Below are 26258 nucleotides of genomic sequence, written 5' to 3' on the forward strand. Positions count from 1 at the left end.
AAAAAATCCTAATCAAGTTTACAGTGCATCTTTTGTATTCATATTTTACATAAAATTAATAAAAAAATCTACAAACGAATGATGTAACTTTTTTTAGGTACAATTTATCTCATTTAGATGCATTTATTTTATGATATTAGATACAATCTGAAATTTGAATTTTTCATCCCTGCTCTGTACCAATAATAATGCGATAGGAAAGCGAAACATACAACTTTTTAATATTTATTGAGAGCGTCATGTTACAGAAGTGTAAAGCGATACCAAGGCGCATCAATACAAGGTGGGGTTGATTGAACAACTGGTTGGATTAAAGTTTCTACACTAGTACAGGAGAATGTCATCCAATACGAAATGGCGTAACTTTAGGATGTCAACAAAACGAATGGGCTAAAATTATATTATATTTTCTTTCGTTTTGACATCCTGATGTACCAAAAAGCAATAAAAAAGTACACGGGATTTTTACTTATATGCAATTGCCACCACCATTTGAATGCGCCTTTGGCGTTACTTTTTATCGGCGACTGACGGCATATTTTACAGAAAAATTCTGACAATTATGTCTGTAATTATAATAATAACCTGTAAACTGAATTTCAGGTTTTATGAAATACTTCCACGATGCAGAGTTTTTTAACTTCAAGGCATTACTGATGCGCTCTGTTGCCAGATCTTTATGACTGACTAATGTAATACAAATTTTTAATCAATAAGCTATTCGCAATTCTATTTCCAGAAGTTGTTAAGTAGTTGCAATGAATAGAGTTTCTATACAAAATTAAATAACGGTAGACTATTTATCTTCTACCACAGATGTGACATAATATCAAAAATATGTACATATTTATTACAAAAGGCTTGCAAAGCCTTGTCGCTCGCCTCTCGGACTATAATTTTATTTCGTTTAAACGGCATTTTAATTGGGTTCTATTTATGCTAGCAGGTTTTTATTTTATTCCCCGCCCCCCGCCCATTCCTATATGGGTAACAGCAATATTTAGGTAGCTTGCCAATGCGATTCTTATAACATAAATCTGTGGTCATAAGCAATAATTGCCTAAGTCGAAAAACCTGAATTCGAGAAAAAGCGCTTTAAAGATTTGGGTTGTAATGTTAACCCATATATGTAATACTTCTATATTGGCAGTAAGCTAACTTCTCAATGTGTAAGCATTCCGAAATCAAAGCGAGACAGTCTAGTACCGTTTTTGTCAATGTATTGTGTACTTGAGTGCCGTTTTTGTATATGTGTTGTGTACATGTTTATTTATAAACGTATGTTTTCATTTTCTTTCGTACGTGTTTATTGATACATCTGTACTGTAGTGTTTTCGGACGGTACTCTAGCTCTTACTGCCAATATAGGAGTATTACATATATGTGTTAACCTTATGGGGAAACCAAAATACTTTCATTTATAACTTTTTAAATAGAATAGGTAACGAGATGGGTGTTTCACGTAGACATGGAATAATAGTTGCAGAAAACGACAGCATATATAAGTCAATTCTTTCTTAAGTCGACTTAGGCGGTTATTGCTTACGACCACAGAAATATGCATGTGTGGTCACAAATTTGTGAGCAGCTTTGGTATTACTTTATACCTTTTTAGCAATGAACAGGTAAGAAATTAAGGTACGGTCAATTACTGCTGCCAAATTTTATATTTCTCACATTTCAAGAGAATACGTTCACTCTCATTCTCTCACAAATCCTTAAACACAAAGCGCAAAAAACTAGTAAAATAGCCCAAGTACGGGCGAAGCCGAACATTAAATACCCAGCGCACGTATTAGATATAGTTTTTTCACCTTTCCGAAAACTGCCGTTACATGGTAAGTAGGGGTTGTTGTACCGCTAATTAAGACATTTTTGGTAGTATGTTCAGTTAGATTTAATGAGATAAGGTTATACATTTATAAGTGGGTTGTACCAAGTCCCTTTTCCAAAATTCCATAATAATATTAATTTTTTAGGGATTGTTGTGAGTATCAACTTTAAGTAAATTAGCGTCCTTAAATTTCAAGATATCGAAGATTCAGCATTTCTGAAATTTACCGTTATATGAAAAGTGGGAGTAACTTTAATTCGATTTCAAATATTTCCAACGTTTTGCCTTTAAGTGGCAAGTACAATGATTGTACCGAGTTTGGTACAAATTGATGGAAGGTTACATATGTGGTCATAAGTGGGCGTTGCTATGCCTATTTTCCAAACATCTTTTATGCAGATATTTTTTGCTAAAGAATAATTGCAAACATCAATTTTGAATAACTTAGCTTCAGTAGTTACTGATTTATCGAAGATTTCATATTTCCCTAAATAAATTTTTAAATTTTCAGCCGTTTGGTATGTTTACTAAGACCAACAACTGTGCCAAGTTGGGGAGAAATCGGTAAAGCGGTTACCGACATATACATATGGAGTCATAAGTGGGCGGGGCTACGCCCATTTTCCGAAAATGTATAATGTTCTTTGTTTTGCCCTAAAGATCATTGTAATCTGTCCTGGCGGAAAAGAAGCACACGTACCAAGTTTCGTTAAGATATATCAATTTTTTCTCGAGTTATCGTGTGTACAGCCAGACGGACGGACAGACAGGCACGGCTTAATCGATTTCTTTTTTAATTATGAGCCTTTATGTATACAAACAAAGTTATAATAGATACCCTTGTGCACTAGTGCGCTCTGGTATAACAAAACAACATATGTACATATGTAGATACACATATTCATGTATGCAGTCAAAAGAATATAAAAACTGAAAACTCACCTCAAGTTAACACCAGTACTTACACTTACATATTTTACAAAGAAATACATTAATATGTATGTATGTAAATAGTACGAGTCTACCTGTATCTATTCTGTGGTATTATTAAAACAAGTATTGAGATGTGGTTCAAGACAACGAACGAAGGCAAAAAGACGGAGAGCAAAATACCACGTCGGTACTTTGGATATGATCGTTTTAGGTTAGATACACCAATCGTGAGTATACTATCGTCAAGTGAGCAACGTTGATGCAATGACCGGATTTTTTGCCTTTTCGTTTAGTTGTCGGATTTTTGCGTTGTATTCGAACATACACAAACTTATACAGATAACTTGCGAACATCAGGTCATTCCATTGCGATCTAATCCATTAAGTTGCGCATTTTTGTATATGCGTGTGAAATGAAAGTGGGATCATTGAATATGTTACGAATCGACATATTTTCACTTCCCGTCTTACGGTCAACCGGTCAAAAGGAGCTGGCGATTTTTACTTGCATAGACACAACTCCAAATGCAAATTATTCGTGAAAATAAGCATACCACCGCATCCATATGCCTACATACATACATTCATAGCGGTTTATTAGTATCGACTTGTAAAAATTCTCATGTATTTGTGAAAATGAGCAAATTCTCGAACGGCGCCATTTTTTTCGCCACAAAAATTTAAATTCCAGCCATCACACAATATCATGTAACAGTGCAGTGGAACAGCAAAATCGGAAAAGTGAATACGTACTGTAATTTCGGTAGGCGAAAGACGTTTTACTGAAAGGAGTTTTATAGCTTAACAAGAAAAAATATCTGAATAATACTTATTTTACGTATTTAAAATGTTAAACAAACAACAAGGGATAAATGTATAATTAAAAATAATATGTGTGCATGTGCATGATAACCAACGTTTTTATATGTATACAAGTACCATCGCATATACATACGTATACATATGTAAATATATTGTGGAATGTATAAGTTTTTACATGAGAAGGAAAATAAAACCAAATATCTTAGGCAATCGCGAATGCAGTTGGAATGCAAAGAGATACCTAATTTAACTTTTGTATGTACATATGTATGCTTATATGTAAATACAATTAAAGTGTGTTCATGTATAAACGGTCAGGGTGGTGAAAATGTAAAGAAACGAATTGAATTAAGAACCACTTCAAGACCACCAAAACCAGAAAATCAACTTTGTTAACGTCTTTGTATGTATGACAAAACTTTACGTATACAATTCGCTTTATGTTTGAGTATCTGCATAAATTTTGCTGACACTTGTCTCTGTCTTACACACATTCATATAAGATATTTCTTTTTACACTTTATTTCTGTCAACGAGTGTCACCTAAAACTAAGGTTTATATGTAGTTCCACTAGGTTTGAATGCGCCTTTCATTATCTACATTTTATCGTAGTAAAAAGCTTACTAATCGTTAAAAATGAGTGATTCTACCCCAATTTGCCGATGTCGCGTACTTTATTTGGGTAGTGCCGTTCCGCGGCAAAGTAAGGATGGGCTACAAGGAATTCAAGAGCCCTTGAGAACTCTTTATCCTTCCGAAGGTGCGGTTGGTGCTAAAGGTATAGACTCATGGCTAAGTGTTTGGTCAAATGGAGTTCTACTTGAAAACGTTGATGAAAATTTAAAACAAATCACCCGATTTTTTCCTATTGAATCTCTGCACTACTGCGCGGCTGTACGACAAGTTTTAATACCAGAACGGGGAAATTCTAAGCCAGAACCAAAATTCTTACCACTTGACTCTCCATTCGCTCGAATGCCCCGCGTCCAACACCCACCAATATTTGCCGCTATTCTACGACGAACAACCGGCATCAAAGTCCTTGAATGTCACGTGTTTATTTGTAAACGAGAAGCTGCCGCGAATGCTCTAGTCAGATGTTGTTTTCATGCTTACGCCGATAATTCGTATGCCCGCCAATTGGAGTCTGGTAGTTCTGGGGGTGGTGTTGGCAGTAGTGTCTATGGAACGCTCAAAAGTGTCGTTGGAAGCAAATCGAATGGAGACTTAACACGTATCGAGATAACAAATGGTAATCATCACCACAAAGGCCCGTCTTCAAGCCAAGATGCATGGTGTTCTCGAGCTAGCAGTACAACCACCCTAAACAGTGTTGGGAGGCAGTCCAATGGACATACGTTCAATGGAACGAGTGACATTAGCTTGAATGGTGGAGGAAGCAATGGAAGTGCCGCTGAAGGTTACACATCTGTGAAAAATTGTAAGTAAAAAGTGTTTTAAACACACTTTAGATCTTCCCTAGTTTAAATAAATTTCGATTCGATCAGAGTACAGAGCAATTGTAGTTTATGAAGGGATTTGTGTATGTATATTAAACCACGTAAAAAATAATAAAAATCCAGCAATGCGACCGCAATCTGACTTAGAGTTTAGAAATGATCCTCCAGGAATATCCCCTCATACGACATTTGTAAGAGGTCGCGCATCGAGGGTTTATTTTTCCCATATGATTTACACGTAAGAAAATACGTTACTACATTGATTACATGTCATTTAAATATTATGCATGCCCAGATTAAATTCCAAAAAAAAATTTGGTAATTACTAGATTTGACTCAAACAGGGCAAGCGACTAAAAAGGATAATCTCAGAATTTAAAGAATCTGAGAATACATAATACCTAAACGGCATATAATCAACGTACTCTTATAGTTTCGAGCGTTTTGAAATTACTATGGGAAAAATTAACACTCGATGCGCGACCTCCTTGAATGATCGTAACTTAAGTCTGTGTTATAATGCGGTCGCATTGCAGGATATTTATTTTTTTGACGTGGTTTAATGCCGGCTTTCCCAAAGTGGGTTCCGCGAGCGTATGCCTGGTACCGCTAGTGGCTGGAGTATACTAGTGGTGCGGACAAGGTCTTTAAACTTTCCATACACAACGCAAGCGGTTCGATCAAACTTCAACATGACTGCCAGAAAATAACAAAATTTTGATTTTTATTAAAATTAATTTCAGCGGTTCATCAAAACTCATACACAACGCAAATGGCTTGCAGAAAAGGGATATTTCGCTTGGTTTTTCAAGCCGCTTGTGTGTTGTATTTCGCTATTAAGCGTAGTTATCCAGTACGTTTTTTTAACGAAAAATTTAATCAGAAAATGTTCAGAAAAATAGCTGAAAACTTACCCTTTTCACAACAATTTTCGATATATTTGTAGACCTAATCCACGTTCCACCCAGTTTTCTTCCCGTTTTCGGATTAATTTTCGGATTTTTTGCTGGCTGGGCTGTTCTGTTAACAAGCGCAGCAGATTCGCGCACGTGTATACGTTACTTATTCTTTGGAACTGCACAATCACACTGTGAAAAAGCGAATCAACACGATTTTAGAGGCAGTCGAGATTGAACTTTAAAAAAAAACTTGGGAATTTTTTAGTTTGCAACTTGACGTCTCGGGACTTAATGTTCTTCTCGTGTTAGTGAGGTACCCATTCTATTAGGGGAGTCCACGATGCTAAATCGGGATTTAATCGAGCGTCATTTTGACCTATTGGATTTTGAAGATTATATGATGGGAAGAAAAAAAGGTCATGTGATGTTTTTCTTCTCAGCGGCGGGTGGACGATTTACAAGCTTCCAAGAATGTAAAAAAAACAGTTACATGGATTTACTCGATCGCATCAGATATTGACGGTGAATGAATCAAACGTGTTTCTGATGACGGAAATATACTATTCTGCCGGTTTGCATGGTAGGGTTGGGCTTACGGAAGGGTCAAAAATGGGTGACAAAAAAATTTACTCGAGCGCGTCAGATATTCACAAGGGATGTTAAATGGGCCCAAATGAACCTCCCATTCAATAATCTGACGATTCAGATGTGACGCAAGCTCGTGTCGTCTTCTCGAAGATGCATAAAAAATCGCCATTTGGATTTACTCGAGCGCGTCAGTTTTTCATACAGAAGGTTCATCTCGATGCCCTGGTCGTCCTGTTCCAAAATCTGACGATTATCTGGAGAGGTTTTCTTAATCTGACGGTTTAAAAAAATCATTTCGTTTCTGAGATGCACAGTCAACCAAACATATATTATTGTAAACACTTATTATTTTATCCGTGCAGCTATCATCATGCAGCAAGTCCGGTTCGACTTGGTCGTCAATTTCTCCTAAATTTTTCCCGTCTGTAACAATAAGTAATTTACAATATTTTTTACATATTAAGTAAAAAGTGCGTTATTATAGAATTTGCAAGGTATTATATCTGCGTCCCCTAGAATAGTCCAACAAGTTTCTTGAAAAGAATTTGATCCACAAAACACAAAAACCATTTCCACTAATCGTGAATTACAAAATGTATACCTTGTTTATACCTACGCAAGAACCGCATTGATAAAAAACCAATTTGACTTAAAACGTATTTCTTTCAAGCGCTTATGCCTGTGTCTTTACAGCGCACTCGCTGAAACCGTATTCAAATGTATGCACAATTTGTTGTTTTATTTCGATATTTCTTTAATAATTGATTTGCACGATTGACTGAAATGGAAATGAACAATAATTCAAATCTATTTTAATAATAATTCAAATTTAAAACGGGCTGTATAAAGAAAACCAACCTATTTTCACTTCGCGTCGAATGAGTGATGTGTTTATACCTGTTTTCTAACTGATTTGAGATATAAAAACCCGATTTGAAATCAAGTTCGAGTCAATACACTTTTGAAATCCTAAACTTTTGAAGTTCAGAGCGAACTAGGTCAAAGCGATTTATGTGTCGGTATAAACAAGGTATTAGTTAGTAAAATTTCGAAGGTTATATTTCATGTAACACCACGAGTGCTTTGATCGCCCATGATTCCGTGATAATATACTAAGGTACTAAAAAAAGAGTGAGCGAGAAGGGAGCGGATTCTAACATTTTTTATATATAAGAAAACTTATGGATGCCGAATTCAAAATTATCTGAAAAATTTGTGTTTTTCTTACATACAAATTCTTATGTCTAGTGATTTTAGCTAAGAAATGAGTAAAATTCACATACATAAAATAAAAAGTATTTTTTAATTGATACATCATGTGCTACTAATTTTTCTTAATATAATCTTAATCTATTACTCCTTCGATTTACGATTATTTCAATCCGAATTCAAACTATTCTGAAACTGGGATTAAAGTAATCGTAATCGTAGACGCACTTAGTTATACATGTAGTTTTATCGCCCAGCTCAAATTTAGATAAAGGTTTTGATTCGCAAATGCACATACTTATACACATATACAGCGGAGCAAAACACGAGCCTTTAGCGAGAGTTTTTTTGGAATAATTCTCACATTTTACCCGCAACTGGTATAATTTGCGAGCATTTGGTCCGCTGGGTATTTCTTCTTCTTCTTTTTTGGCGCTGTAACCGCCTAAGCGATTTTGGCCGAGTTCAGCAAAGCACGCCAGTCGTTTCTCCTCTGTGCCAACTGACGCCAATGGGAAATACCAAGTGAAGCCAAGTCCTTCTCCTCTGTGCCAACTGACGCCAATTGGAAATGCCAAGTGAAGCCAAGTCCTTCTCCACCTGATCTTTCCATCGCAGTGGGGGCCTCCCTCTTCCTCTGATACCACCAGCGGGCTCCGAGTTGAATACTTTCAGAGCTGGAGCGTCGGCCATGTCATTGTAAAGCTCATACAGCTCATCGTTCCATCGTCCGCGCGTGAAGGCCGGTAAATCTTCCGCAAAATCTTTCTCTCAAATACTCCAAGAGCCGCCTCATCGGATGTTGTCATTGTCCATGCTTCTGCGCCATACACCAGCACGGGCATGATGTGTGACTTATAGAGCGTGGTTTTCGTACGTCGAGAGAGGACTTTACTCCTGAATTGCCTACTCAGTCCAAAGTAGCACTTGTTGGCAAGAGTGATTCTGCGTAGGATTTCAATGCTGAGATTATTACCGCTGTTAATGATGGTTCCCAAGTAAACGAAGTTCTCTACTTTCTCAAAATTGTAACTGTCAACAGTGACGTGGGTGCCAAGGCGCGAATGTGCTGACTGTTTCTTTGATGACAGGAGATACTTCGTCTTGTCCTGGTTTACCACCAGACCCATTAGCTTTGCTTCCCTATCCAACTTGGAAAAGGTAGAACAGACTTCGCGGTTNTTGGAAAAGGCAGAACAGACTTCGCGGTTTTTGTTACCGATGATGTCGATGTCATCGGCATAAGTCAGCAATTGCACGCTATTGTAGTAAATTTTTCCTGAGTGGTTCAGTTCTGCAGCTATTATTATATCTCCAACATCAGATTAAAGAAGCCACATGAAAGGGAGTCGCCCTGTCTGAAACCCCGTTTTGTGGCGAACGGCCCGGAGAGGTCTTTCCCAATTCTGACGGAGCTGGTGGTATTGCTCAACGTCATTTTACACAGCCGTATGAGTTTTGAGGGGATGCCAAATTCAGACATAGCGGCGTATAGGCAACTCCTTTTAGTGCTGTCAAAAGCGGCTTTAAAGTCGACAAATAGGTGGTGAGTGTCGATCCTTTTCTCGCGGGTCTTTTCCAAGATTTCGCGTATTACGAATACCTGGTCTATGGTGGATTTTTCAGGTCTAAAGCCATACTGATAAGACGCAATCAGTTCATTGACGGTGGGCTTCAGTCTTTCACACAATACGCTCGATAAGACCTTGTAACCTATGCTTAGAAGGCTGATCCCGCGGTAGTTGGCGCGAATGGCACGTTCACCTTTCTTGTGGATTGGCAGAGCAACACTTAAATTCCAGTCGTCGGGCATGCGTTCATCTGACCATATTCTGCACAAGAGTTGATGCATGCACCTTATAAACTCCTCGTCGCCGTACTTGAATAGCTCAGCTGGCAGGCTGTTAGCTCCAGCAGGTTTGTTGTTTTTCAGCCGCCTTATTGCAATACGTACCTCGTCTTAGTCAGGCGGCTCGGGTTCTTCTTCTCCACAACTTTCCGTGCTGCTACCAATTGGTAGGGCGGAAATGTGTTCCCTCCATAATTTAAGTACGCTGTGGACATCAGTTACTAGGTCGCCATTATTGTTCTTACAGGAGTACGCCCCGGTCTTGAAACCTTCCGTAAGTCACCTAACTCTCTGGTAAAATGTTCGAGCATTCATCCTGTCGGCCAGCATTTCAAGCTCTTCNCATTTCAAGCTCTTCGCACTCACGTATTTCTGCCTCTCTCTTCTTGTTGCGGCAAATACGTCTCGCTTCCCTCTTCAGATCCCTATAGCGGTCCCACATAGCGCGCGTTGCGCCCGATCGCAGCGTGGCCCTGTAGGCGGCATCTTTTTTCTCTGCAGCTTCCTGACACTCCTCATCGTACCAGATGTTCTTTAGGGTTGGCTGAAATCCGACTACTTCTTCCGCGGCGGCACTCAATGACCGGGAAATGCGGTTCCACTGCTCGCATATGTCGGTTTGTTGATGAGTGTCTGTTGTGATTGCACCGAGTTTGCGCTCCTTTGTATGGCAGCTGTAGTATACGTCGCAAGGCCCCAGACATTGCNAATTTGCGCTCCTTTACATGGCAGCTGTAGTAGACGTCGCAAGGCCCCAGACATTGTTTGCCTTGCCCCGTCCAACGCATTTCTTGGATGGCGGTGATGTCAGCTTTTGTCCTTACGAGGACATCAACCAGCCGGGCAGAGGCACCTTCCCCATTAAGGGTCCGGACATTCCAGGTGCATGCAAATCGTAGTCCTTTAAATGTTTGCCGTGGTCGTCTTCATCATAAGAGGGGGTCTCATCCGAGGCTTTGCCTTGCTTCTTCACTGGAAGTGGTTTTTACGTGGCGGGTCCCAAACCCAGCGCACAACCCATTGTTGGGACGGGAGTAGTTTTGCAACCAAATACACGTTTATATAGCGAGCCGCTTGCTCCAAGCAAACACCCGCTTGTAGGCGTATATACTGGTGAACAGACGCTGCAGACATCAGTGAGCCCTTAAACANTTTTACGTGGCGGGTCCCAAACCCAGCGCACAACCCATTGTTGGGACGGGAGTAGTTTTGCAACCAAATACACGTTTATATAGCGAGCCGCTTGCTCCAAGCAAACACCCGCTTGTAGGCGTATATACTGGTGAACAGACGCTGCAGACATCAGTGAGCCCTTAAACAGAAGAAGTCGGAGTGGCCCCACCGAAGCTCCCTCTCTTTCTGCCGTGACCCAAGGCTCCACTCGGATGGGTTACCGCATCTCGCACATGGGTTGGTCACGTTGCCCAGAGTGCTCGAACTAAGACGCAAGAGTCGGGATTGAGTATAGCCATGCAACTGTAACTGCATACCCAGCGCAACGACTATACCCCATTGCACTCCTTGGTATATACAGTCATATAATTGTGACAAATAATATGAACTGAAAGCAGCAAACAAATCAAAATATAACAAATTTCGTAGAAAAATATGTGTATGTTTGTTGACGATTTTCGTTACTCCGGCATGTGGAAAGCGTCAGATTATATACTTCCCGCTATCCTTCAGCTGCTTGCTTCATAATAAAAAAAAAATTTCTGCGTTCGAAAATGTCTAGGTAAGGTTTTTTTTGCAAGATTATTGAAATGCACACTTTTCAGCATGTAATTAACCCACCATTTCTTAATCGGACGCCCCCGAGTAAACCCACCTATAAATTTTTTTTATTGTGATCAGCTCTACAATGCGCCTCGGCATAGATCGCTTAGAGTTGGCAGAGGTACTCAACAGGATGCAGGGTATCCCCCATATGTTAATCTGATGCGCTCGAGTAAATCCCCGGGTCTCCTCTTGGGCTCCCCTACTATTCGCAATGCAAATCGAAGAAGAACTTTTGATGAGCGAAGTACTTCAGACTTACACCATGAGCGATGTCTAGGATAAAGCAAGAGGCAGAAAACGCCACTAGAAGCCACTCTATGATCCCTCGGTATTCCCTGGCGAGTAGGAAGATACCGCCACTAGATTTACTATGCTCTTATTAATATTCTTAGTATAAAATTTGCGAATTTAGCAGGGACCGTAAATAACATAATATTTTTAAGTTGAAAATAAAAGTCCTTTCCTAATAATAAACAAACCGCTTATCCAAATTAAACAAGTTTGTTATCAACTTAAATAGTACTAAAATAGCTGTAAAACTGAAATATTTAAACGAAAGCAGAAGGCCAGCTATTGAAAAATATTTAAACAAAAACTGTTTTTTAATTACCAGAGATGAAACCTTGGGTCAGGTATATGCATTTCTTTTGTATTCAATTATAAAAAAAAAATATAAATAGAAGTGGTAGCCTTCCATCGTTAATTCTGTTTAAAAGCTATTTAAGTCCTCTTTTTTTGGTACCAAATTTGTTTATTTTATATAAGCGGTTTGTTTACTATCCGGAAAGACTTTTATTTCGAACTTAAAAAATATCTGGCCAAGTTTAACTGTTGGAAAAAATTTATTGCTATTTACGGTCCCTTGAATTTAGTGACTTGCTGGCGGCATATAATTAGTTATAAACTATTTAACTCTTAGTGGATAAATTACCTTTCCAAAATACCAAACACGTTCACATTGCAGACAAAGTTCTTTTCAATTTTTTCCAAATAAGGCGGCACTGTGCACCGTCTTGAATATATTTGAAATCGGACAAAAACTACGCTCTCCACCCACATAACGGTAATTTCAAAAAACTCAAAGCAGGTTATATTTTAGGGGGAGCAGGTTTTGTCCTAGTTCAAAAATTTTCAAGACGGTGCTTAAGGAAGTTAAGCACAATGTGTCTATCAAATTTGGTCGAGATCGGTCAAGTAGTTTTTGAGATACGTGTATATTATATAAGTGGGCGGTGCCACTCCCATTTCCCTAAAATTGTACGAAAAGTAAATTTCTTTCTTAAGAGTCATTGTATATATACATTTTTCGTAAATATTGACGAATTCATTGGCCACACTGGTCCCACATATAAAATCAAGGCCGTACTTTTGTTGTAATTGCAGAACTTTTTGACAATTTTGTATGCAGTTGCATTAGGTGAGGTACCGATTTATTCCAAACTAAATGTTTTTTTCAAGTAAATACTACATGTTTGGCAACTTTCATAGAAATTGTTGAAGTCAGCGATGGGCAAATTTTAAAAAATCATATAAAATTGGGGCTTACCAAAATTTAACCGATGAAAACTTCCAACAAGCTAAGTCTAACTATACATTGTTATACATAATTTTAAAGGTCTATAAATTCTCTTTTCAAGCCGTGTTTGTTTTTTTAAATCGGATGAAAAATAGTGAAGCTGTTAATAATTAAGTGCATCAAAAACGAAAAAACCCGTAATTTTGCAGAAATTGTTAGATCTAAAAATATTTATCTAAAAACTGATGAACAAACTTTTTGTGAGTGAACATTGAAGCAAATTGGAAAATATCCAATTAACGTTCAAAATATTTTTAACCGTCTTCACAAAAAGGAGAAAGGTTATCAATTCGTCGAATTTTTTTTTTATGTATGGTACCGCATTATGGACCACGTTAACCGATTTCTATAATTCTTTTTTTTAAACGAAAGGTGTTAAGTGGTCCCATACTAATTTGGTTTAAATCCGATCATTGGATCATGAAGAGATTAACGATAATCTCAAATTTTATATGAGAATTGAAGTCGGTTTTGTTTTTTGCTTAAAAATTACGTGTTTCAAAACAAAACGACAAATGCAAACAATTACATAATAATATATACATACATACATATATACATATCGTCGTTTAAAGTGCAAAACCGCGTATTAACAAAATGCAAAACTGCGTATCAGCAAAATGCAAAAACCACGTATGTGAGTTTTTAGTATATTTCAGGACGAATGGATAAAGATTGAGCCAAGAGCTTGTGGGAGCAAATCCAATTTTTTGCAGCCAATGTCAGTTACGCGGTTTTGCAGAATGACGATACGCGGTTTTGTACTTTAAACGACGATATATACATATGCGCCGTTTGTTTTGAAAGTGGGATAAGTCACCTCATATAAGCCCAAGAGCTTAAATTGCCGTATACTTGTAACCGAATGCATCTGCAAATCGTTCTGTCATCGTAAACTAATGGCAAAACCGTCTACCATTGGTTGATATAGTTGAACGAATAAACGACGCGCCCGTAACCGGTAATTTAAGTGCAAGAGCTGGGAAGTGTCTTATGCCACTTTCAAAATAAACGGCTCATATAAAGAAAATTACCAGGGTTTGAAAAACTGTCAGCAAAGCACCAACAGCATTACTATTTTTGCTTTTGCTTAGCTTTGAAACTTTCGATTTTGATTCGAACTGCTTTGCTTTTGCTGTGACTTTGAAAAGGTTATTCTGTTTTTTTTTTTATCGGCAGTTTATTTAAACAATTTTATTGCTTTTGATTTGCTGTGAAACTGCTTTTGCTGTGCTGTTATCTGCTTGGCTGTGTTGTGCACATGACGCTTTTGCAGCATGGTATATACATATTAACTCCGCGATCAATGCAAAGCCGCAGGGTAAGCGACTAGTGGATTTGCGCACGCATACATATAATACCCTCTGTTTCTTCCAAATCGATGTTTCGCAGCAAATTTATAGTCAAATTGGTGTTGATTTGCTGCTGCTGCGCTGTCTTTGTGCTTCCACAAATTGCTTTCAAAACGTCAGCCAAAGCATTTGTTTTTTTCTGAATTGCTTTTGCTTTGCTTTCGATATCATACATGCCGAAGTAAAAGCACAGCAAAAGCAAATTAAATAAAAATATTACAGCATTTTCAAACCCTGAAAATTACTTATAAAATCCTCAACAAACGCATTAATGCAAGGCATCAGTTTCATTCATTTTTAAAACATTGCATTCGAGAAAGTAGAATAAGAGCAAACATGAAGAAATACCAACTTTTAATAAATTTGCGCAAATTATTTACATAGATGCTTTCATCTACTGTGGTTTGTAAACAAGAGACTGATACTTTGCATTAATGCGTTTAAGACCACCTTTTTAGTCTAATTCATGCCCCTTTATGTTAGACTAGCAGACCCGCGGACTTCGAATTTGGTCGAACGTTTTCACCAACAATTCACATGGACGTTGGTTTTGTGGTCCTCAGAAGGCATATCCTCCTTTGCCTTCTTAAATAACCTAATGAAAGAGTTATGTCCGTGAAGAAGTTCTTGTGGCAACAATGGAAGCCTTCTCTTCGTCATTTCATTTTACTTCGTTTTACTTCACTTTCCACAAATAAGATTTATCTCCAAAACAAATAAAAATTTCTTTGAAATAAACCAAAATCAGCAATATTTTGCTAAAATTCTTGTAAAATAGTACACTGAGGCAAATAATACATAGTAAAAATGAATACTTTATATTTGATTATCGTTTAAAACTGTTCGTATTTAAAAATAATATTTTCATACAAAATTTATTACGCACGTATTTGACTGTTCACATCTGAGTATAGCTCTGATCCAATACTTTTCGTGAAAAATCCTGTAAAATTGTCAAACAACAAAATTACTCTCTGAAGTGAGGGTAAAAGGTGAGTAACGACAAAAAGTACGGGAACAAAAAAAACATTTTTGCTGTAAAAACGTCAACCACACTTTTCATGATTTTACCATAAGAAAAAGCTCGGGTAAAATCTTGCAACTTCATTCTCCACACAACTCTCCAAAAGTCGCTCTCATTTACAGGATTTTGGAGTACGGGAACACTTTACCTGCAACTTCCTGCAAGTTCGTGTAAAATTCTGTAAGTTCATGGAGTACTGGATCAGAGCTTATATATATGAGTGTACATACGCACCCCAAGCATGCAGAGCGCCGCACTAAGAGCGGTGACAACAACACATATACATACAGAGTACATGTTTATCCGTACAAATCGCGTGCTGTGGTGTTGACGGATATTCAACATTTGAAAGGAAATTTGTATGCCTGGTTATAGCTGAGTGCGCAAAGATGCATGCCACAATTTGTTGATATCCAGAGATGGTCAGGGTTCGAATTCCACTACAGGCAAAATGCAAATTAAATTTTTTTTTTTAGTTTTTGTCTTGATTATTCACGAGAGGTGTCAAACTATCGATAGTCACACCATCGATAGTTTTGATAGTTTTCAGAAAAACTATCAGTATTCACGATAGTCTTGAAAAAAAAACTGTTGATAGCACTATCGATAGCCCTAAATCAGTTAGTTTTCTTTGTTTTTACAGGATCATAGTGAAATAAATATTATCTTATAAAAGTTATAATCATTCCAAATTAAGTAACTGCTTAGCCAAAATACTTCTCTTTTTAGAAAGTTCAAAAACAAACACAAGTTATACAAATAAAACAGGATTTGTGATTAACACATGTATGTATGTTGGCCTAAATGCGTGCATATTTGAATATGAAGTCGGCATCATACTAAAAAACAAAATTTTTAATTCAAATTAAAAAATTCAGGTATTACCAACAATAGTTCGATAGTCCTTCTAAACTATCGATATTTTCATTGTATAAGAAAAAACTATCAATGAGTATTGATAGTCTAAAAAAGTTGAAACTATCGATTGTGCCATCGATAGTTTGACAACTATTATTCACTTCACGGATGCTTTTTCAGTACGAACGCGGTCATTTTAATATTTGATTTTAATATTTTTTCCCTCAGTGTAAGTATAGAAAAGTAACTTTTCGCATAGATCTACTAAAAAGACGCCTAATAAGTTATTATTTGGAAGAAGTCATCTCAAGGCGAATCTATACATATGTGTGTATAAATTCACCTTGACCCAGAAAATATTTGGTGTCATAAATGAGTGTTTAAGGAGTCCTATTTACGCTCATAATGAGCTCATTTAAATGTCCGATATGAGGGTGTTTCCCTTCCGCCGAAGGTCGGCTTATATGAGCTTAAATTCATCCCCGCAAACATATCCTGAGCGTTCAGAATATATGAGTACAAAAGGAGTCCTAGGTGGGTAAGAAATATGAGTTACAAAAGGAGTCCTAGGTGGGTAAGAAATATGAGTTACAAAAACAAAAATTTTTTTACTCTTTTATGAATCTTTTAGGAGTCATACATACATATATGACTCAAGTTATGAGCCAGCATTTTGTGCTAGTATAAGAACAATAACGACTCGAAATTTATATCTAAACTTTCTTTATACAGATATGAAAAATAATTAGGAAGGAAAAAACAAACAAAATTTAGCTGCAGCAGCTGCTATTACGTGGATGTTGCAATATATGTACATATATATGTATGCGCAGAGGTATGTACATATATACATACATATGTAACAGTATTTGAAAGTAATCCCTTGCAAACATGGCTCTAAAGTAAGTTCAATAAGAGTCGAAGAATAAAGCCAATAACTGCATAAGAAAGACTCCGAAAGTAGGCATTTATGAGGCCTCTAATTATTTTCAATTTCTGTATAAACAAGTTTAGATATACATAAAGTTCGATTCCTTTTCGTTTTTATATTGGCACAAGGTGCTGGCTCATAACTCATCATATATGAATCCTAAGAGTAAAAATTTTTTTGTTTTCGAAACTCATATTTCTTACCTACCTAGGACTCCTTTCGCACTCATATATTCTGAACGCTCAGAATATGTTTGCGGGGGTGTCATTTTGTTTTTCATGTTTACATGTATAGTTGTTAAGTCCACAAAAATGAATGTGTGGATAAAGTTTCATAATTATTTAGTAAATATTTGACGAAAATAACTATTATTTTTTAGTTTTCATAGGTACATCTTTAATTTTACAGCAAATAGAAAACATTTACATGAATGAATCTGGTGATGATGTTGTCGCTGTGTCTGGTGGTGACTTAGTTGATGTGAATCGATAATCGATTAACTCTATTTTAGCGTTAATATCATCAGTGAAATGTATTTTTTTTATTTTCTTTCCTCAACGTTTGAGACATTGTGATTTTAAAGATATTCCAGCACTAAATTTGCACGGGAACACAATAAATTATAAATTAATAAAGGTTCAAGATTGTTTTTGTTGTGATAAAATATTAATCGATTAACAAAGCAGCTGATAAATAACTTAATCACACACACCTCTAATTGTGCTCGAAAGTCGTCACTTCGATAATCACTTCACAAGTCACCCCGAAACACTTCACTTTTAGTGTGTTTTCACTTCGCTTGAAAATTAGCAAACGGCAGCACTGACCTGGTCTGATGGTGAATCTTCCTTGAATCTGTATGGTACGGTTGGTGGCAATTTCAAAATGGGGGAGTATCATAGAATGGGGGAGTACCATAGAAATCCAATAAACATACGACTTGTTTCAGACGAAATACCTCAGATGTCTTAAAATTATATATGCATGTATGCATTTATGAAGAATTGTCTTTATTCTGGTTAGTCGCCGTAAAGCAAGGACCGCAATGGTTCTGGTGGTTGATTTAACGGTGGTAGTTTAACTTTGATCCCTGTTGTATCCGAGTGATTCCACTTGCGATTTTTACCAATAACGCAACTCCAGCGCCACCTTGCAGATCTTTTTGTGCAATAGTAATATTGCCCTTACCGTTACCATTATATGTATATCTTTATGTGTTTTTTAGTAATAACTCGATTCCAGCGCCACTTGGCATTTCAAGTTATAAGCCTTAATGATACAGGAACGGACTCAAACACATAAAAAATCATTAAAATCGTTTCGGGCACTTAGGAGGGGTTCATTCACAAACACACGTACCGAAGAAGTATGTATCTTAATTCAAAAAGGACCCAACCATCAAAATTTTGTTTTACAGGAGAAGCAAAAAACATGAGTATCAAAACCAGGTAGCATGTGGTTGTTTTTTTACTGCATTTTAATACTATTTTAATACATCTTACCAAAATCTGTGAAAAACGCAGTTTCGAAAAAAATGTTGGTTAGGGCCTCTGTGAATTTAGGTAACGATATTTATTTACGGATAGGTTAAAGTTTTAGTATATTTGGAAGGCGCCACGCCCACTTTTCCAATAACCCCTGCTTTTTTCCATGAGTATGGGATTGACTTCAAATACCTCGGTATCTGGTCCACCTATCAGAAAAAAGTATCCTATATGTTAATCCAGGCAATAAGCTACCTTCTTCGCACCCTAAATAAAATTTTTCCGAATAGATCGGTCCCTGGTCCACTTACGGGAAAAAGGATCATATGTGCTAATCTAGACAAAAAGCTACCTGCGTTCACTTACCGAATAAAGGTATCCTATATGCTAATCTAGTCAAAAAGCTACCTATGTGCGAAATTTCAAGCAAATCGGACCATATATATGATTTTTTCGAATAGATCGGTCCCTCGTCCACTTCCCGGAAAAAGGACAGTATATCCTAATCTAAACAAAAAGCTACCTACGTACCAAATTTTAAGCAAACCGGACCATTCATACGATTTTTTCGAATAGATCGGTCCCTGGTGTACTCCCCGGAAAAAAGGATCATATATCCTATTCTATGCAAAAAGCTACCTACGTACCAAATTTTAAGCAAATCGGACCATAAATACGATTTTTCTGAATAGATCGGTCCCTGGTCCACTTACCGGAAAAAATTATCCTATATTCTAATCTAGGGAGGAAGCTACCTACATACCAAGTTTTAAGCAAATCGGAACATAACACGATTTTTTTGAATACATCGGTCCCTGCTCCACCTACCGGAAAAAGTAATTTTTTTTTGCTCTATGACATGGCGGGTGCTGAAAGCTATTTATATACAAAACTTCATGAAAACCGGACCAGCCGCTCGCGAGATTACCTGTTTCAAAATAAGGGACTTATCTATACTAATATATATTTTGAAAGTCGTTTTTTTTCTGTTCGCAAAGCTCGAGATCGACAGTACCGATTTTTTTGAAATTTCGGTTATAGGTTCTGGATGGGCTTCTCATTGTCTTAGGAAAAAAAAGGTCTAAACACTTCCCTAAAAATTAAACTGCAGGACTATAAAAATTCCATGAATCTAACATACTTGCCCGCATAACAGCGTTGAGAGCGCCCTCTGCTGTTAATTCGTACGGAAAGCAGCGGAAAGCAAGGGTTATGTATACATGTGCATACGTGCTAATGCTAACGTTAATATTGATTCTTATGTTAAAAAAAATTATAGTTTACTCTGTCATCAGGTATATAACTTGAGAATAGAAATCGCTGCATGTTTTAGGCGCATCAACATTACATAGTTACATCCCGAGCTAATAAAAGGGAGGTAATAAAAACAAATATGTATATACAGTTCATGGAGAAATAATGTAGGCAATTATGTATCTAGAGTCGTTTATGTTGCCACAAGGAGCAACTAACATTGCTGTTAGCACTTACATTTGTATATGCTTATTGATGTACATACATATGTATGTATATACCAGACAACAGCATGAACTGCTGTGAACTCTATACGGGTAGTGAGAAACACCGTACGAACAGGGAGATTCCTAGTTAGTTTTGAAATAAATGTTAAGCTGCAGTGTACTCATTTGATTTCAATTATCGCATTGATATACTCTTTCCAAATCAAGTCAAGCGAATGAAAAACACTGTTATGAAAAGCAGGTCGAGCAATCGAATGACACTAATTGACTTCAAACAATTAGTAGAGAATACGACAATTTTGAAAAAAAATGGATATTGATGAAGTATTTTTTTAAATATATTAGGTTTACTAAATTATTTAATTATTCACCTGATGTGCGTTTATACAACTAGTCTACAAAACAAATGCAATGTCACCTCAGAAGACATCGGCTTTATAAGAGACTTGAAAAATTAGTTGCTTTATTATTTAAAAACTGTTGCTGTTGATAACTTAACAGATTTGCACAAAATTGCGCTTTTTTTATACCCGCTAGCAAAATAGCTGAAGAACTTTACCGAATCTTAGCAAAGGTGCACAAAAGAGAAATGTTTACAAATTATGAGAACGTTAACTGAGAATTCTGACAGTACAACGGAACCAGAACTGATAAAGCTACTGCAGAGCTTCGGCGATATGAAAATATTGAGGTATACTTTCATACGGACTTCGATCAGTGTTGCCGCGAAGCATTTTTAATGGTAGCCAAATTCCTCTAAAAAAAGGGCTAAAAAAGAGCAAAAAAAGGTCGCTGTTGCTAAAAATGGTAGCTAGAATTGTTTACTTACATAATCATATATAAGTATACCCGCAAACATTTCCGATAATAATGGTATAGAAAAACAATGAACTATGGAATAAAGCTAATATTTTATGAAACCTAAAACCATTTTGTATAATAGGCCGAAATTTGTTAAATATTGTTTTTTTTTTTTTAATTCACAACTGCAATATCGTGAACTTAATATTCCAAAAACACGACTTTGACTCATATAGTGCAAGAAATTTCCGCCAAATAATTTTCGAATAGATTATGAAGTACAACCAGCAGCTGGTACAATCACAAGAACATACACGGTCAATCGACTTGATGGGCCATTTAGCAAATGAAGCATATTAAGGGCCAGTTTTTCAGTGCACGGCCGTGGCTTAACATAAGTTTCNTTTCCGCCAAAAAATGTTCGAATAGTTTTTGAAGTCGCACCAGCAGCTGGTACAATCACAAGAACATACACGGTCAATCGACTTGATGGGCCATTTAACAAATGAAGCATCTTTTCAGTGCACGGCCGTGGCTTAACATAAGTTTCAACACCCGATCTGGCTAGTGTAAATTAAGATCAGCCAATCAAATGTCAGCCAGCTGTTCAATTTAGACTCAGTTTACTTAAGCTGAGTTTAAACTGGCACTGAAAAACTTGCCCTAAGGGCTGTAAACTTATCTATTTTAAACTATTGTTAAGTCGTTAATAGATACTAAGTTCAAAAAACAGCCCTAACACTTTTACAGTATGTATGTATAAAAACGTAAGGAACATAAAGTACANACTTATCTATTTTAAACTATAGTTAAATCGTTAATAGATAAGTTTACAGCCCTAACACTTTTACAGTATGTATGTATAAAAACGTAAGGAACATACAATACATATATGTATATATATCAGTCTTTCTTAGTTTAAAAACGCATCTCTTACATAAATGAAAAAAATTAGATCAAATTAAGCATATACAACTTTTTCATGCCAAGTGTGAATAAATTCTCCAAAGGGCTAAAAAAAGGTCTAGGGGAAATTTTAAATTTATGTTGCCAAAAAAAGTATGTGGTAGCTAAATCTACCCACCAAAGGGCTAAAACGGCAACACTGGGTACAATCACATCACAAACACATACACGGTCAATCGGCTGACATGAACACTTGATCGCGCCAGCATGCTGGTATCGTGTATGGGCCTTTCAAGGCGAATTTAATAAGGTGGTGTCAGCGGTATATAAGTAAAAAATTACACTAACGATTTATACGCTGATATTCATACTGTCATTAGTATAATTTACAACAAACAAATAATTTTGACGTAAAGTTCTTCCCGGCGAAAAATTCACATCCTTATTAATTTCGCCTTGGGCCCTTTTAAGTATGTTGTGTTGAGTGGTTAAACTTTTTTTTTTTTTTTAATTCGTAAACGCTACCTCAAATTTGAACGCTACCGCATTTTGAATTTGGAAAATCTGATATCAGATGCGTAATCAGCAACCCCAGAAACCCACTGGTAACGACTTTCAACCTTTGACAAAGCTAACAATGTTCAGTATCAACGTTTTAATTTTAGTATTTTTTTTGAATTTGATCGCCATATTGGATCCGCCATTTTGAATTTAAAAATATTGACTTCAGATTCGTAATCTGCGACCCCAAAAACTTCCGAGTGCCGGGTTTCGAACAAATCCAATAATTAAAAAAAAATTGATCGCCAGTTTGTATCCGCCATTTGGAATTTTGAAAAACTGACTTCAGATTCCTAATTAGCAACTCCAGAAACCCCCTAGTAACAAGTTCCAACCCATGACAATGCGTAAGTCGTTCAGTATCAACGTTTTAATTTTAGAAGTCTTTTTTCGAAAACACATTTTCGGGCACAAGGCCCATTCTAACTGTCTAAAACGCGAGACAGATGGGCATGCTTATGCAGATAAACTAGCACATACATTCGCATAATAATTTTGCCTTGACAGGCGGAAGTTATGCGGATTAACGACACGCAAGGTCGTGGGTTCCAGTCCCACGGCCAGAAGAATTTTCATTTATTTCGTTTTTATTTATTTTTTCATAAGTTCTATATTTTTTAACGTTGCTTTCAGTTAGTTGTTAATAAAATTCAACTCTAAAAATTTTAATTAACTAATAGTAAAATAAAAAATGTGATACAAAATAAAGCAAATGAAAATAAAATAAAGTAAAATTAAATATATAAATAAAATAAAATATATAATAACCACAAAAAATTTATGGTAATCGCTCCCACCGAGGATCGAACCTGGCAACTACAGGCTTGTAGCTCGCAACTCTCACCACTCGGTTGCCACGGACGCCAAACTCTCTTCTTTGTTTGCGTACTTGTACAAAAGACAACAGCTGGCCGTTTTTACCAGTGTTGTCATCGAAAATTCGTATCGTATTTGAAAGAGGAAAATGCCATGAGTTAATGCAAATAAAGGCTGTTATGCAAATAATCGAGCCCGTTTGTCACCCGTATAAGACAGGTATGTATGTATGTAATTAAGAGAATGTTCCCCAATTATACCAGAGTAACTAATTACATGTAAAAACCACATTTTTAGCTGCATTTTAACATGCCTCGAAAAAAAAAAGAGAAATCAGCGTGTTTATAAAAACNGGTATGTATGTATGTAATTAAGAGAATGTTCCCCAATTATACCAGAGTAACTAATTACATGTAAAAACCACATTTTTAGCTGCATTTTAACATGCCTCGAAAAAAAAAAGAGAAATCAGCGTGTTTATAAAAACCCGCTGGTCGGTCGACCCTAGATCTTTTTTCAAAATTAAAAAATGCGTGTCTCTTTTTTATCACAAATATCAATATTTTGATGTAGCGTTTATGAGTCTTCAAAAAGAGTGTGAACCACTCTAATGCAGTGTAAAAAATTCGTAATGGTATTTGTGAATTGTGTATCACGGAAACAAACTTATAATCTACGATATGGTACTACAAATATAGAATACATACATATACCTACCCTCATCTGTTATTTGACGATGATAAGGATTATATACATTGACAAATTGCACATGGGTTACCTAGCTAAATCGCGCCGATGCTGTTAAATATTAGTTATGTATAGTAACTTCGTCAGTAAAAATTTCAGCGAGAGCGTAAACGCAATATAGAGCGTAAAAGCAATATAGAGCGTAAAATTGAGAAGAAGAGAAAACTAGCAGAAAAAGTTATTGAACACAAAACTAGTAAAAACCTGCAGGTGAACAGTTGTTGCACTGTTTTGACATTCTGCTGTAAACATTTTACTATTTATAAATCAGTTTTAATTTACTTTACACACAAGCACCTACACAGTCCAGTACATCATTAATATTTTGATTTCCACTCATTTTACTTTTGTTTATGTTTAACCAATTCAACAAATGGCAGGTTTTGACCTTTATTCTTGTTCTTCTTCTGCTGGATAATTTCTGCTAGTAAAAATTTCACCAGCAACAATTTGCAGATCTCCCGCTCTCGATTCAGTGCTCTCTTGCACATTTTTTGGGTTATTATACACTTTTCCAATAAAAATTTGCAGGTCCCAGTACAAATTAGTACTGATTATTTGTTACCATACACACCTATTATAAATTGTAATATCGTCAGATCTCCACCGTTCATACAATATTCAAAAATGAGCTCTCAAATTAAAGCTCCTGGCCAGTGAATGTGCACTTAAGTCACCTGTTAAAAATTCATTTTAAATTATTTAATAAGTTAGACAAATTGTTACAATATACTTCATTGGGAGGATCGCCACCTGTTTAAAAACACAAATTCAACTTTAATTAAGGGAATAATGTAATTGAAATATTTATCAATCACCACGCTCTGACTAAAAACTTAACATCTTAAATCTAGGCAGCCTTGGATGTAACAAACCTTTGCTAAGACAACCTAATACCGTTGGGTAGAGAATGCAATAACAATAATAATAATCCATTTCATGCAGGGCTTCGAAGCGGAGCGGAGCAAAGGAGCAGGGAGGTAAGGAGCTAAGGATTTTGGCTGGAGCGGAGCTGGAGCAAAGAGCTAAAAAAATTCATTTGCTCCTTAGCTTCTTAAGCATAGTATTCTGTTCCTGTTTCACGTGAAAAAACTGTCAAAATTTCTTTCTGTGAAATATGAAAGCTATTAAAAAGCNTAAGACAACCTAATACCGTTGGGTAGAGAATGCAATAACAATAATAATAATCCATTTCATGCAGGGCTTCGAAGCGGAGCGGAGCAAAGGAGCAGGGAGGTAAGGAGCTAAGGATTTTGGCTGGAGCGGAGCTGGAGCAAAGAGCTAAAAAAATTCATTTGCTCCTTAGCTTCTTAAGCATAGTATTCTGTTCCTGTTTCACGTGAAAAAACTGTCAAAATTTCTTTCTGTGAAATATGAAAGCTGTTAAAAAGCTTGAAACATGTTGGCAACATGAAGCTAGCAACACAATTTTCATAGCAATTTAAACTACACATGTACATTTTAAATTTTGTGAAAACTGACAGTTCCCTGCAAACCATTTTTTCAGAGTATTCTGAATCGTAAAGAAATTTTAACGAATACGGAAAGATCCCATCCGATTTTTTTCCGAATTTTCTAAAATGAAATAAATTACGCACACTTCCATTCTTTTACGAAATTTCGGAAGAAAATCGGTGAAGAAATGAAAATAATGCTGCTATGTGAAGAATTTCTTGCAGACTTTTTTCAGAATTTTCTTTATTTTTCGTACAGAAATTTCTTTACGAGTTCGTGTCAACTACTTCATATAATTCAAAAAATCGTTACAGAAATCAGATACTCCTAAAGATTTCGTTAAGATTTCGGGAACTTTGGTTTGCAGGGTTTATAGAATTCAGTAGCGGCGAACTCAAAGGGGGGTTATGGGTTAAACCCGATCGTACAACTTTATTTCACATAAAAGAAAATTGCGGATTACTTATTATCATATGACTGGTTCGAACACTCCAAGAGTTTGATAAATATTTTAGTTAGTGAACTAATGTTTGTACATAAGGGTATACCTAACAATGTAGAGATGGGTAACTCAGCGCTGAGTGGAGCTATTGAGATGACCCCCAGCAGTGTGTCGCACGCTCAGACTCACTTCGAAAAAAAAATATGACTCAGTAACTCAATAAATATTCGTCACATAGTCGGTACTCAGAGTAAAGAATAAAAATAAAGACGAGAAAATTGCGTAAAATTTAATAGTTGTGAAAATTTACAATTCGTTCAAGTTATTCCGCGCACCAGCTCCACAGGGCATACCAACTAATTTCCTCTTAAAGGTCAGTATGCAGCTCTCAAGAAAAGCGAAAACTCCATATAAAATGACGTACAAGAAATGGCAAAGAATTTTTGTTGT

General features: G+C 36.4%; 1 protein-coding gene across 8 annotated transcripts in view; it reads left to right on the top strand.

The window, feature by feature from the left end:
* The first annotated feature begins 2979 nt into the window (after window positions 1-2979).
* Window positions 2980-26258, top strand: part of LOC108368122 (uncharacterized) — a 54751-nt gene continuing 31472 nt past the window's right edge. Inside the window, exons 1-2 of one of the 8 annotated variants that reach the window (XM_017622893.1) lie at window positions 2980-3992; window positions 4156-5031. In XM_017622893.1, the coding sequence (XP_017478382.1) occupies window positions 4227-5031 (805 nt within the window). In that variant the 5' untranslated portion in view covers window positions 2980-3992; window positions 4156-4226. The remainder of the gene's footprint in view (window positions 3993-4155; window positions 5032-26258) is intronic. The other 7 variants (XM_017622894.1, XM_017622895.1, XM_017622896.1 and 4 more) reach the window with 7 other exon arrangements.

Source organism: Rhagoletis zephyria, unplaced genomic scaffold (assembly GCF_001687245.7).
Source record: "Rhagoletis zephyria isolate East Lansing unplaced genomic scaffold, Rhagoletis_zephyria_1.1 Rzeph_scaffold_02960, whole genome shotgun sequence".
In the NCBI taxonomy this organism is placed as follows: domain Eukaryota; kingdom Metazoa; phylum Arthropoda; class Insecta; order Diptera; family Tephritidae; genus Rhagoletis; species Rhagoletis zephyria.